This window comes from Barbus barbus (assembly GCF_936440315.1).
Source record: "Barbus barbus genome assembly, chromosome: 29".
NCBI classification, from domain to species: domain Eukaryota; kingdom Metazoa; phylum Chordata; class Actinopteri; order Cypriniformes; family Cyprinidae; genus Barbus; species Barbus barbus.
This window is the reverse complement of record NC_136757.1, coordinates 10,323,042-10,337,294: the sequence shown is the minus strand read 5'-3', so window position 1 is coordinate 10,337,294 and position 14,253 is coordinate 10,323,042. Positions and strand designations below refer to the sequence as shown.

Here is a 14,253-nt window from a genome sequence, read left to right as displayed (position 1 = left end):
AGCAGGAAACATAAGAATGTGACATATGTATTTGCTGATTCTCATTTGTTGAGGAGAAAAGAACATTGAAGATGACAAAAGCTTTGTTCAGGTAGGCAGAAAAAATCTTTTTCTGTATCCAGTTCAAATCTTATTAGTAGTTTATGTGAACGGCAATAAATGAGCTCGAAATGTGACTAAAATTGGCGAACGGTCATATTAAATTTCAAAGTAGTTCATCCTGGCCATGTCATTACTATGGCAACCGCTGTAGATGGCAACGTCACTGTCTGAACATAAAGATCAGATTTCATCACTTGCAAATTGTTTGAAAAACAAGCTGAAATTGGAATGCGGTGTGAACAAAGTCAAAAAGCTCTTTGATAAATTCCCACAGAAGCTGCGTCCCATCAAACGCTGATGAAAATGACCTCAAATGTATTCCGTTTTTGATTGGTTCATTAGCGTTGCAGAATCAGATTGAAAAATGTTATCTGTGTTTGTAATGATGGTGATTATCATAATCAGATTCAAAGCACAGCACCAGGTAAGCATAAGGTAACTGGCTTCTGTTAACGAATGCATACACACGGCCAAAGCGCTCACACACACACACACACACACACACACACATACACTGTCAGGAGTCAATCATGTGGAACCTTTGTGAGCTTATGTCATTTTTTATATATAATTGATGCAAGACATAGATGTACTCACCTGGTCAGGAGTGAGGTTGAAAACTTGTCAGATTAGATGGAGTTGTTGTTTTGTACCATAAAGTAATAACCGGATGGTGGCTCGACCAAATTATCGAATTACTTGGAAATACACAGTTTTCTGAGCATGGGTTCAATGAGTAATTTTCCTGTTTTTTTTCCTTCTTCTCAGTCTATTAAGTTGGAGAGCACATTTTCTGCACAGAGCCATAACAATTCTAGATAATGCAAGCGGGTGCAGAACCATGCAGACTTTTTATACAAAACGATTAGTTAGGGCAGTGTTTTAATTTAATTTAATTTTATGTTGTTTTATCTTTCTTTTTTCCTCTACATTTGAGTGCATCTCAAATTCCAGTCAACAACCAAATGCATAGAAACTGCCCTAATTTTTTTCTGTTCTGATAATAATAATTATGTTAATTCCTGGTATCATCTATTCACCAAAAAATATGAGAATGTGAAAATAAAGCTTAACTGGCACATATTGCATTGCCAAATGCATGTTGAACTCTCAGCACATGGAAAGTGGAAAGATGGAGATAGCAGCAGCATTTACTGTGAACACGATACAATAAAAACATTGGTTCATGAGCTGCTTGCATGCCACACGTCGCTCTGAATCCTGCGCATTAGACTGTGTTTATTTAATTGAATCACAGCCTTTTGCAATTTGATAAGCACAATAAGTCATATTTCGATTTTAGTTCAGTTCAAAGATGCTTTCCCAAAGCAATTGCTCAGATCACTAGATTAGTGAGATTAGAGATCATTTATGTTATTATAAATTATAAAAAAAAATATTTTCAGTGTATTATGAAACTGTAGTGGGCCTCCAGAGTCTAGGGAATAAATGGAAAACACTTTTTATGTATACATTTCCTGCATGACCAGTCAGAAAGTGTTTAAATTGAAAAATGATATGCTTCACCTTTAGCCAAGATGTGGCAGAAGGTCCCCTTAGAACATGATTAAGTACTCCTTGTGGTGCCTGCTTAGAAATCTCTATTTAGGCCGTGTTCACAACAGGACATTTTACAAGCACGTGCCAAACCACCTTTGAATGGTTTTATATATAATTTGCGTTTTTATTATTTTTAAATATTTCTCTTTTACTCCTATAAAGCCAAAGCATTTGATTCTTATCTGATCTGAAATAAGAGCTGTAGTGAATATTAATAAAAACATTACAGCTCCTCAAGACTTCAGACTATATTCTCGTGCTTATATTACTCCAAAGACAGACACCGGGTGTCTGTGAGCCCGAGCTAATGAAACATTACCAGCAGAAATTATTTTCAGTTGAAAAGGAGATTAAAAGAATTAACCTGGGTGCTGGAGCCCCCTATCCATTATGCAGTCTTATTTAATAATTGATTGCTGTAAGTGATATTTCCTACACAGATGATGATTAGAGACTTTGTAATTGCGTCCGTTGTTGAGAGGGCTCTGAATGATGATAAATCAGTCCAGCCATGTCTCTTATCCGTCTGTGCTAAAATGTTATGATTAGTATCAGTTTAAATGGATGTCATCTTCAGTAGAAATCTTTCAGGGGACGCCATTCTCTCACAAAGGTCCAAATTGATTGCGATTCAATTGCGACACCGTTGTAGTAACCACTCATGAATAGACTTCATATCCCCCCCCTCCCTGTGCAGTTTGCATTCAAACATCGATCCGTCCTGCTTTGATGTTGGAAAATGTGAAACAAATTGAGCAATGATAGAAGCGATAAAATTGGAAAATGTCGTTGAGAACAAGAGACGCGCTATTGGCTAGAGCATTGTTTCTTATCTCAGCTTGAAATGTGTGGAAAAAGTGCTGACGGTTTTATCACTCCCAATGCCGGTTGGTTAATTCCTTTCTTTGTGTCCCAGCAAACCCTTTTATATGTTTCTGTGTGTGTGTGTGTGTGTGTGTGTTTCTTCTTTGGTAGCTGTCGTGGGATGTGAAAATCAAGAGGAAGTTGAAAAGCGTAGCTCCTTTCCTGGGCAGGTTCAGGCCGCTGGTTGGACAGTGCTGTCACCAATGCACCCCGGAGAGTCTGGTGAGAAAACGAGAGGGATGAAAGGATTATTTGAAGATAATAAAAGGACAAACAGCCAGAGGCAGACGGGAAAGTACACAGATTTAGGCTCACCTGAAAACCTTAGACACTGCTCTCACAAACCCATATCTTGAGGGACGATCAAAGGGATTTCTGAGCGCAAGCGAACATGTTACTTACGGTAGGAATAGCACGAAAAAATGGATTAGGAGTGGAGAGAAAAATAATGAACACTCGAGCATAGTTCCCCTCCGTGCTATGAAGAGCTTTTTAGAAAGCTGCAGATGACTAAGCTTGTTTCCAGCAGCACTGGTCCCAGTGGGCACATCGTGCAGAGAGCTGGGAGAGCAGGGCTAATGGAGCAGTAATCAGAGGGTTATTGGATCGAGCCCCTCCTGAACGAATCTATTAATCTAAACCATCTCAGACCAGTCAGCCAGCCAGATAAATCATATTTGAGCCATTTGGTGTTTGTATTAAAAGTCATTTGAAATGCATGCATGGATTTTATTTAACAGCTATGTCAAATAAAATGAACAGAACCAGGGGCGTAGCAACTGCTATACTTTTTGAAATGTCTGCATTTGCCCTTCTAGTTTTTTTTTTTACGGAGGTAATTATTAACAATCAATGCCTTAAAGAAATAGGTATTAACTCAAAGTGATGTCGTTCTGTGGAGCGCAGAAGAAGATGTTTAGCGGGAGGTGGTAATTTAACTTTAATCTAAAATTGTAATTTAACAGTAGAAACCTTAACACTTTTTCAGTTTATTTTTGTCAAAACTGGTGCAGCACACCTTAACTTGCCATATTGAAATATATACTACTGTTCAAAAGTTTGGGGTCGGCAATTATAAAAACAAATCTTTTAAAAAGTCTCTTTTGTTCACCAAGGCTATATTTATCTTAGCTAAAATACAGTAAAACCAATACTATTGTGAAAAAATTTAAATAACTTAATTTAAAATAAATTTTCAATGTTAATACAATACACATTTTAATGCATGATTCCTTACTAAGTACAAGTTCAAACCTATCAACATATTTACTGACATATCGCTTGAGACTTACTTTGGAGTGCTCCTTGTGCTCAATGCACATTTCTTAATATTAAGCCTAAAATGGGTTTTAATGTCAATGTTGATGAGGATTGTATGATCTTTGAAAAATATTGGTCTTTAAATGCAAGATATTTAAAGTGTGTCCAAAAGTTTATTTGCAGTAGTTCCTCTTTAACACAATCAGATATACTTCAGCATATCTTTTGTTGGACTTAAGCTTTAATTGTGCGGAAGTAGTGCTGAAGTACAAAATTAATTGTTCCAATTTAGCAGACTTTAAGTATACCAGCTTAGTATATTAGAGTACAATTGCAGGGTATAGTACATAAACATTTTAGTATTTGTATTTTTCACTAGGCAAGCTGAATTTTTAGCATCCACTCTTCAGTGTCTCATGATTCTTCAGAAATCATCAAACACATTTTTATTGCCAATGTTGAAAACAGGTATGCTTTTCTGATTATAGGATTATTTGATGAATAGAAAGTTTAAAAGAGCAGCATCTGTTTTCATAAAAATTAAAAATCTTTCTGACCCTAAAGTTTTGAACAGTAGTGCAACTATTAGTTTCTTCCAAAAAAATAGACATTTTACAGCAAATAGTGACCTAAATTTTGGTTTATTCTGAAAAATATGACTTTTAAGGAACTTACGCTTTAATTTCAAGTGGTTCATATGTTGCTACGCAGAAAAGATAATACACAAAATAATAATAAAACTTAATTAGAGCTTTGAAGAGGGCTGATGCTGCGAGGGCTGTGATCATATTAGCTACGTTTGACCTAAATGGCAGCACAAATACGCATATTATTACCCCACTCCCAACTCTTATATTCACAGCCTCTCAAATATGTCTGTTCTAGACACTTTTTAGAGATGAATTGTTGGGAGCTGATACAGACTAATTGTATGGTAGCTCGCTTAAACTAACCCTGTCACTGAGATTAAATGACACTTTTTTTTGTCTGCTTTACGTTATTCATTTTAATTATAATTTGTTTTAAATATGCAAGTGATCAAGTTTTACATCTGGACTGTAACTTATCCATCTCAATCTCTGTCAAGTAAAAATCTATCAGAAACTAGTTTTTTAAAACTGAGTTGCATGCAACGTAATTTGAGAAACATTTGGAAGTACATCTTTCAAGCTGTGATTTATAGTGGAACTAATAGGGTGCTGTTTTGAACACTAAAAGGCTTCCTTAAAGTGTGTCATTATCTCAGTCTATATAGGACAGCAGAACAGGCTCTGTGAGCTGTGATGGAGGCTGGTTAGCGTGCTCTCCATCAAGTTTGATCAAATATCCTCTTGCCACTCTCAGGGTCTGAAGTTGCTGCGTAACACTCCTCCTCTGGGCTTTCAGAACCTGACGTGTGTGAACGAGACACACACCGGGTAAGTGCACATCCTTCACTCAACTCAAGCCCTCCCCATCCGGCCCATTAAAATAACAATGCATCTCTCAACTCCGGCTTCAAACTGCTCGAGTGTAATTACTGTTTGCGTTTCTAACTCTCACGCCTGGCACATGCTCTTCAGTTGCAAAATAAAGAGCTCTAGAATAGCTTTCGCTTTTACATCGCAGGCCCACAATCGAATGTGGTTTCCGTAACCCCGCTACCCTTTTGTGAAAGGGTACCCTTTTTGTTCACTTTTAAATTACATCGGCCACGGACACACACACACCAGTTCTGGGAAGATTCTTTGAAAATGCAGCTTTCAAAGCACAAGGTAGTCATTTAAAGTAGTTCAGCTACAGTCAAACTACTGTTTTGAAAAAGGACTAGGCTTTACTGCAAGCTACTAACAAAACGTTATGTAAGGCTTCAGTGCCTTTTGACTTCATTTATACACTGCTTTACAAAAGTTTGGGTCAGTAAGTTATTTAACGTGGCATAAGATATTTAAAATGCATAATATATTTAACATACTTTATTTAGCAAGGATCAAAAGTTAAAACAGTGACGGCATTTCTAATGTTACAAAAGAGTTTTACAAATAAATGCTGTTCTTTTGAACTTTGTATGCATCAGTATTTTCAACATTGATTTTAATAATAATAATAATAGAGTTTCTTTAGCAGCAAATCAGCATATTAGAATGATTTCTTGAACAAGAATGTGACACTGAAGACTGGAGTAATGATGCTGAAAATTCAGCTTTGCGTCACAGGAATAAATTATATAAAAATATATTCAAATAGAAAATAATATTTGTAATATTTCACCTTATTACTATTACCTTATTATTTTGATTGAATAAATGCAGGCTTGGTAAGAAAGTTCTTTCAAGAAACATGGAAAAAAAAAAAAAACCTCCCAACCCCAGACTTTTGGAATTTAGTGTATGACTAACATCATACATTATTATAATCAGCATGTCTATCTATCACAATATATTGATATCCGTTAAGGTGACATCACTGATATACTGATTACTAATAATTTTGTTTCATCCAGACTTTTTTCAGATTTCTTCAATAATTTACACCAAATACAACTTTTCAGTTTTTTTAAAATAAATAAATAAATAGCAACGTCCTAGTTTACAAATTTATAGGCTACTGAACTAAGTAGAAAATAGTGATGAACAGCAGCAATTAAATACGTTCTTACAAAAAGAAATAAAAGAAAAATTAATCAAGATAAATTGGATATCCTAATGCTTGAGAGAGTTCAGGAGATTGTGTTCGATTGTAGTCTCTAAAACTGTGCAAAATGTAATATGACATAATTAAACTAGCAATGGAGCGTTTTGTCATGCTACAGTGCTGCTGGTTGGAAAAAGTAGCTTGTTGCTGAAACATTATTTTGAAAAGAGCTACTGAAAATGTAGTTAAATGTACTTTTAGTTTCTCCCAACAATACACACATCAGGAGAAAAATATTTTATACATTTATGGGAGTGACTAAAAATGGCTTGATTGTTTTTTACATTAAATTTAGTGGTTAATTTAATATTAATAATCACTGTTTTCTCTAAATGTGAGCATACTTAAACTGACTAAATTTATCCATGTTTCTATGCAAAACGTTTGTGTGATTATTAGTATGCCATTCGTTTTGAGTTCGGGACTGACGTCTTTATACCATGCATTTAAAAGAAGACGACACTCTTCTGGCTATTGCTGATAGATCCTGACGTGTGTTTCCTTAAAAAGAAAGAGGACTCTCATGAAGAAGAGTTTCTAACTTCTTAGAAAACACTTTATTAAAGCAAATAAATGGGATTTGTCTCTCCTGCATCAAAACACACAGAGGCAGCCTCTGTGAGCACCCGGTTTATCTCCTCAATCACCTCCCACTTTAGAAAGTGTCAGAAGCCAAGTGCTGCAAATCCTGCTGAAGCGTTTAACTCGGCTTGAATTAATAGTCCCAGATTAGAGTCTGCTTTTACGTTGGCTGAACTAATTAACATTTTGGAGCCTGATTATGCTGAGAATTTGATGTATTCGCCTATTGCTGAATGGTTAGTGATTGTTTTCAATGTCCCGAGGTGAGTGAGACCATACTGTATCTGTTTACACGAGCTCCTTTTTATTTTGCTAATTGGGTAAAAGAGAGTAGGTGTACACAAGTGTATTGTGTGTGTGTGTGTGTGTGTGTGTGTGTGTATGTATATTTTCAGGTACCGTGGCTGGTTAGTAAGGAGGGTGTGCTGTTTGCTGTTTGTATGGGGTTGTGAAGTTCACCCCAGCCCTGCTGGAGACAGACGGCACAGAGTCCAGAGCAACGAGAGGTGTGGTTTGCTTGAGCACTCTTCACTGATTAGTTGACATGCCACGTGTAGAGAGAGGGAGAGAGCAGAGAGAGATGCGTTTGAGGATTGAGAGGCACTCCTGTGAGGCTCCCATTGAGATTAAATTCAGATTTCTCTCTCCTCTGCTAATATAGAAGATTGGTTGCCACTTAATCTGACATTACATTAGACTGCATGCAGAGATGTGCAAACCTACATATTGTCAATGCAATGTACAAGGGTTTTCAATTTATTTTATTGCTGTATTTTTATTGCCCATAAAATGTTCATCCATTTAGATGACAGTTTTAAAATAAACTAATAAATGTAATATTTTATTTATTACTGACAAATATGCATTATAAGTAAGAATACTTCATGCTTTTATACTTCTTGACTAATTAAATCAAATTTTCACATTTGACAGATGCTGATTTTAAGGAGTCTGAATAAATACATTTTTAAAATCAAATAGATGCCAGCAATTAAAAATAAACGTATGATTCATTTTTGAGTGTAAAATATAAATGCTGCATAAAGACCAACCTATACAATTTAATAATAGCAAACATGATATAAATACATGTCGTGTCCAAACTTAAAGTTTCTATCATCAGTAGTTTATTTCATAATTGCATGAAAATGAAAGCAAATTGTTAAAATATTAGTTGTATTTAATACATAGTTTTAGTAAAGTAAGAAATTAAACATAATTTGGTCTTTTTTTCTATTCATTATTAGAGCAAAGTTAAAATGTACAACAAAACAGTTAACTCACAAAACTGTGTTGATTTAGTCTATTTCTTACTGTCAATAGAATCAAATAATTGCAGTAGAATAAACCATTGTCACTGGTGTAAAATTAAATAATCTCAGAATTACTGACCCATCCTGATACAGAATGCAAAATGTATCACAATTATCAAAATTGGTGTGTTAGAAAATATTTGACCTTTAATAGACCTAAAAAAAATATATATATTTTTCTTGGAACTTGAAAAAGAGCCAAACCCTAGTTTGAAAACTCTTGGACTGGCCCGGTTGGTTGCTTGAAAGTTCGGTCTTAATGAAGCCCTGTATAAGGTCACTAGACTAGAACTGGATTCACCTGACCTTGATTGATTGTGTTTCTGTGGAGAGCATTCTTGCATTCAAAAACAGTTCAGCAGAGCACTGTTGGCCAATTGTGACCCATCACTACTGGAATGACATTCATTTTAATTTAGCTGTCAACCGTATGCCACATATGCCATGGTCTCTCTTTGCTTTTCACCTTGGTTCAACCCTGTTACCACACCCTCCGTCCATTCACCTAACTCAATTTGGGCCTTAACATTTAAATAACCTTTTATAGTCCCAAACAGCATTGGTGTGTTTTTCACTCTGGAGGCATAAGCGGTTTTGGTGTGTTTGCGTGGTGTTTATGTGATGATCCATCACACAATATCCCCTTTGTTTTCTCTGTGGTCTGTTGTCCTGTGACTATGTGTGTTTTTACCCAGAGTGAGGCAGGCTTTGGTGACGGCATGTTCCCCAGATGAAACCAAGGCGATGGAGCAGGTGATGCCTGAAGTCAGAAGTCATTTAGGCAGGCTTTTGACCCTCACACAGACCTTCATCTCCCCCTGGCTACTCAGGTCTGAACGCAATTCTCATTCTGAAAGCAAATCACCTCTTCGTTCATTCTGCAGTTCATTCAGCTGAATGTTTGACGTGGATTTTTGGTTTTTGTAAACTTAATTAATAGAAAGTTCAGCATTCCAAGTGTAACATAAATGTAAAATAGCCACATTTCTTTAGTTTTGAAAATCTGAGATTTTAAATCCAATTTAAACCTAAAATTGAAGTTCAAGGAAATGTCAAATGAAGAAATATTTCACCTCATGCATTTCTTGGTGACTAATCAAATAAGAAAACTTGTACAGATGAGTGCAGGTGGTCAGTGTCACAAGTATTTTTCACCATTCAGCTGCTTTTTTGCAGTTCGTTTGAGATTGAGTTTATAAGAGGTCATGAAAGCTGCGTAACTGCACTAGATAATTAAAGAGCTCTTAAAATGAAGAGCAGAATGTCAGTGAAGCTTAACACGTCATGTCAGCTGTGCATCTGCATATAGATATTTTCACTTTTTCAACTGATTTCTCACTGAACTCCCTTTCAGGCTGGTGAGCTGGATGCTGCTGAAGTTCTTCAGTTTGATCTTCTGCAGTGTACAGGTCAACCTCAACCAGATGGCAGCTGTACATCGTGCCACACAACTGGTAACCACACATCCAGGCTTTATCCCTTCACCCCATTCTCTTATATAACCTGTTTTCCTCCCTGTAGGCATCCTGTGATTCATACATTGCATGCTTTCATTCTTCCTATATCTCATTAGCCTTTACTGCTTTTCTTCTTTCACCATAAATTTTCTTCCAAGTTTCTCCTTTTGTTATTTATTTACACCCCCACACACACACACATTTGCAGTGTTTTTCTGAACCAAACTCAATTATTCTTGATTTCGCTATATGATATTGTGATTTAAATATATGAAGCTGAAGGCTGCTCTCTATATCAAAATGCTATTTTTGTGTGTACCTTCTCTCAACCTATTGCTCCATTTATCCTGTTTACACTTTTATTTTTATTGCAGTCAGGTTTTCCACCTCAGGCTTTTGGTCACACATAACTCTTTATATGGAAGTAAAAGCACACTTTGAAAAGCTTTTTTGTACCATTCGATTGGTGCAAGTGCAAAATGAAACAAAACATCACAGAACCGATTAGACCTCATTTGCTGTCTGATTTTATAACCAATTAAACATCCATTCTGCAACACCACCAGAAATCATCTCTTTGGCCTCAGTCCATGTGCATCACTCCTGAAAATATTGAGCTCACCTGCAGATCAGATACTCGCCGCCCACCGGAGTAGCACAGATACATTTTTGCACCACTCAGTCTAACTCCACAAAAAGACAGTTTAAAAGAATTCAGAATGTATAATGCATAAATCCTATTTTTTATCAACATTGTTTCCTTGTTTTTCAGTAAAAATATTGAAGTATCCTAAAAACAAGTGTACAAGTTTGCATCCATATGTATATGGATGCAAATAGCTGTATTCTTGTTTTCTGCATTGATTTAGTGAAAGTAACAGTCTGTTTGCTGCTCACCGTGTTTCTGCTACTGTAATTAAAATAACCACATCTGCAGCTCTTGTAGAGCTTCACGTCTTTACCAGGGGAAAGAAGCAACACACACATAGAGGAAAAGACTGAAGCGTGTTTGTTTGGCTATAAATAAAAATATCTGAGGATATAGTGCCGAAAGATCATTACCATAAACGACCCCGAGCGCTTGTTGTGTATAGCTCTGTTGTTTTGACATTTTTCTCACTTTAAGGGGCTTGTGAACTGAGAAATCTAAATTCCCTTGATCTTTTTACATATAAGAGGTCTTTGTACAAAAAGACATCTGTGAAGGATGTAGACTGTCAAACATTCACAACTGTTGGCCAATCATAGCAGTGGGCGTTTACTTCCGAGTCTACAATCCGCCACGCCTATTCAAACAGAGCGCTCTGATTAGGGGGGTCAAAAACAGGACAGAAAGTAGCCTATTACTTCTAAATTCTGATTTTTTTAAATGTGAAAATCTTGATAACATTATTAGTGGACTATTATTAAAAGAACAATAAAAAATCCGAAATAAATAGAAATGGTAAAATGGTGCTGCTGTTTGAGGACCCCTGGTTAAGGGGATCTGCTGTAACTCAAAGAGCTCAGGGGAGGCCAGAGAGAGGCTGCCTCTCGCTGTCACTATTAACCACTGGTGTCACTATTGGACAGTGTCACTTAAAGGGATAGTTCACCCAAAAATGAAAATTCCGTCGTCATTTACTCACCCCCAAGTTGTTCCAAACAGTTGCCGGTAGCCATTGACTTCCATAGTATTTTTGTTTTTCCATACTATGGAAGTCAATAGCTATGTTTCCGTCCACCTATTTTTATGCACATTTCGGATTATCGCATAAAAATATGCTGGATGGAAATGCCAAGATGCGCATAAATTCTAAAAATGCGCATAAAAAAACGTATGCGCACATTTGAGTTGGATAAACTTTTTATCTGATAAGAAAAAATGTGCATAAACTGATGGAAACACATTTACTGAATAAATTTCTCCATGCGCATCGGAAAAAGTCATGTGACTTTGCGCTATGAGACGGGATAACTTGACTAGCAGCGGACCAATCTCGTTCACAGCATCTATATGTTGTTATGGTCATTCTGAAATGCCTGAGCAAAGTCTGTCGTCAAAGTATTTCTGTATAATTGTCTTACATGACTACGTTCCCAAACAGCTGGCACCCACCTCCGAAAGCAATGACTGCATTTGTGTTTTGTCTGCTTGCCCTGAGGAACAAGTCATTTTTCATATATGAAAATTATTATATTCAGTCGTCTTCTAGTTTTCTTAGTGATATTTAGTGCCAGTTTACCAGGAAGTGACGATTTTGTTCTCTTTGACTTTGAAATTGTGCTTTATTTGCAAATGTTTTATGCAATATTCCAGTTTTGCATATAAATTTAATTTGAATCTTTGGATAACATAGCTAATGACTACCAGCGACTGTTTGGTTACCAACATTCATAAAAATATCTCCTTTTGTGTTCAACAAACGAAAGAAACTCATACAGGTTTAGAACAACTTGAGGGTGAAGAAATAATGACCGGATTTCTGGGTGAACTGTTCCTTTAAGAAAAAATTAATGATTAATACACAGATTAATGTCACATTTTGTAATATTTGCCAGATCCATTATTATTCTTTGTGTGTGTGTGTTTAAAATTATTCTTGTGAACAGCCGTTTTGCAACTAAAGTTTTTGCTGTGTGGACTCTAGGTATACATAATTTATGATTGTTTTATAAGTAGATTATTATGGGTAGAGTACTCGATTAGAGTTATGATGAACAATGTTGTGTTCGCTGTAAAAGGGTTATTGTAATCATTAACCTGCTCTTGGGTCTCAATGTAAGGAGGCATCAGAAGTTCGGGGATATTAGCACAGTTGGTACAAAGGGTCTGGAAACAATCTCAGTGCTATTTTCTGAGGCACAATTTACAGTTCATTTACAGGTTAATTTTCAAGTGTGCACTTCTCGCTGAACTGTATTTCTGACTGCGCTGAAGTGTCCTCTCATTTTGTCTGTGTGTGTGTGTGTTGCAGAACTATCCACTGGTCTTTGTGTGTGTTCAGCAGAGCGGCATCGATCACGCTCTCATTTGTCTGACACTTTTCTGCCACAACTTGAGGGTTCCCTACACCATTTACTCAGCCCACGTCCGACAAACCTGGCTAAGGTATATATACACACACACATTCACCCTGTAGCACCCACAGAGGTCTAGTTTGTTTAGAAACCTTCTTAGCACATACCCTCACAGATCACATCATTTCCTGCTCTCTACCAGTGTAAATTTACATCACTGCTCTGTTTGTGTCAGTAGCAATGCTTTTGTTAAAAAGAAAGGTCTTTTCATTCATTTCGTACTAGTTTGGTGCAAACACAGCAGTTTCTAAAGCGTAGTACACTTATTCAGCTAACAGAAGCACCTGTACATATTTAACAGGGCATAATGGTTTGGTTAGTAATGAAATGTTGAATTCTTCAAGAATCACGACACAGAGTGCTGGAAACGGCAGTCGACCGCAGCGAGGGATTAGTGGGGGTAAATAGTTTCCTCCTGTAGGTAACGGAAGACTTAGACTCCAGGCCGCGGGGAGGTTTTTGCTTTGTTTACAAGGCTACATCAATAATTACTTAATAGTTGTTTATACAGATTGCTGTGTCAGTAATTGTTAATGTATTTATGATATGCAGCAAACTTATAGTGCAATGCTTGATTGATTGTCACTGGATGTGGTGCACATATGAATACAAAATTTATAGTGTAGATGAGCTTAATTCACAGTTCCTTCATCTTCTGAAACAAAATTAGCAGTGTTTTGGTCCAAGTTTAAAGAGTGCCATGAAACGTTTGAAAATGAATTTAATTTTTTTACTTGAAGGCCTCCAGTTTGCCTAAACAACAGGAGATATTTTCAGCATTTCAATAGGTTACTTTTTTTATTAACAGAAAGTGGGAGTATTGCTAAAAGTAATTTGTGGTTTAATTTTGTGAATCATTAATTTATCAGTAAGAACAAACACAACTGATTTTAGATGATTTTTTCCCACAATTTCAGTTTCCTTTTTTTAACTGTTTAAATTGAATATAAGTGATTCATCCATCCATTCTTCAAACCTCATCCTATGTAGGGTCGTGTGTATGTTATAGTTAGATTATTTTAATAACTTATTAATTTAAAAACTTTTGCATCATCCTGTGGCCCTTTTGGAAATTTTAGTGTTAGAAAATACAGTTTTCAAACATGCACTTTTCCGGTTATGTGGATGGATCATCATACTAAACCACTCTGACAGTGTTTCCTGCGGTTGTTTTTCAGTGTTAGTGTTGCTACTAAATTTTTATTTTAGCTGTGCTGAGCTTGTCATCTGAATTGAACCTGACTGAACTAATAACTAATAAATGTAGTGAACTTATAAAAAGACCTGTTGGTTTGAATTGGTCTAACGATACAATCAATCACTGAGTAATTTGGTGCAATTATAGGCTTACTTAATGAACCACACTTTTTTCAAAGTATTAA

The 14,253-nt window shown here is 36.2% G+C and overlaps 1 protein-coding gene across 1 annotated transcript in view; it reads left to right on the top strand.

Moving 5' to 3' along the window:
• LOC306849058 (glycerol-3-phosphate acyltransferase 2, mitochondrial-like) overlaps positions 1-14,253 on the top strand; it is a 44,574-nt gene that overhangs the window by 6,299 nt on the left and 24,022 nt on the right. Inside the window, exons 3-8 of the mRNA XM_079383919.1 lie at positions 2,638-2,748; positions 5,131-5,204; positions 7,437-7,547; positions 9,050-9,184; positions 9,709-9,808; positions 12,769-12,902. Of these exons, the coding sequence (XP_079240045.1) occupies positions 2,638-2,748; positions 5,131-5,204; positions 7,437-7,547; positions 9,050-9,184; positions 9,709-9,808; positions 12,769-12,902 (665 nt within the window). The remainder of the gene's footprint in view (positions 1-2,637; positions 2,749-5,130; positions 5,205-7,436; positions 7,548-9,049; positions 9,185-9,708; positions 9,809-12,768; positions 12,903-14,253) is intronic.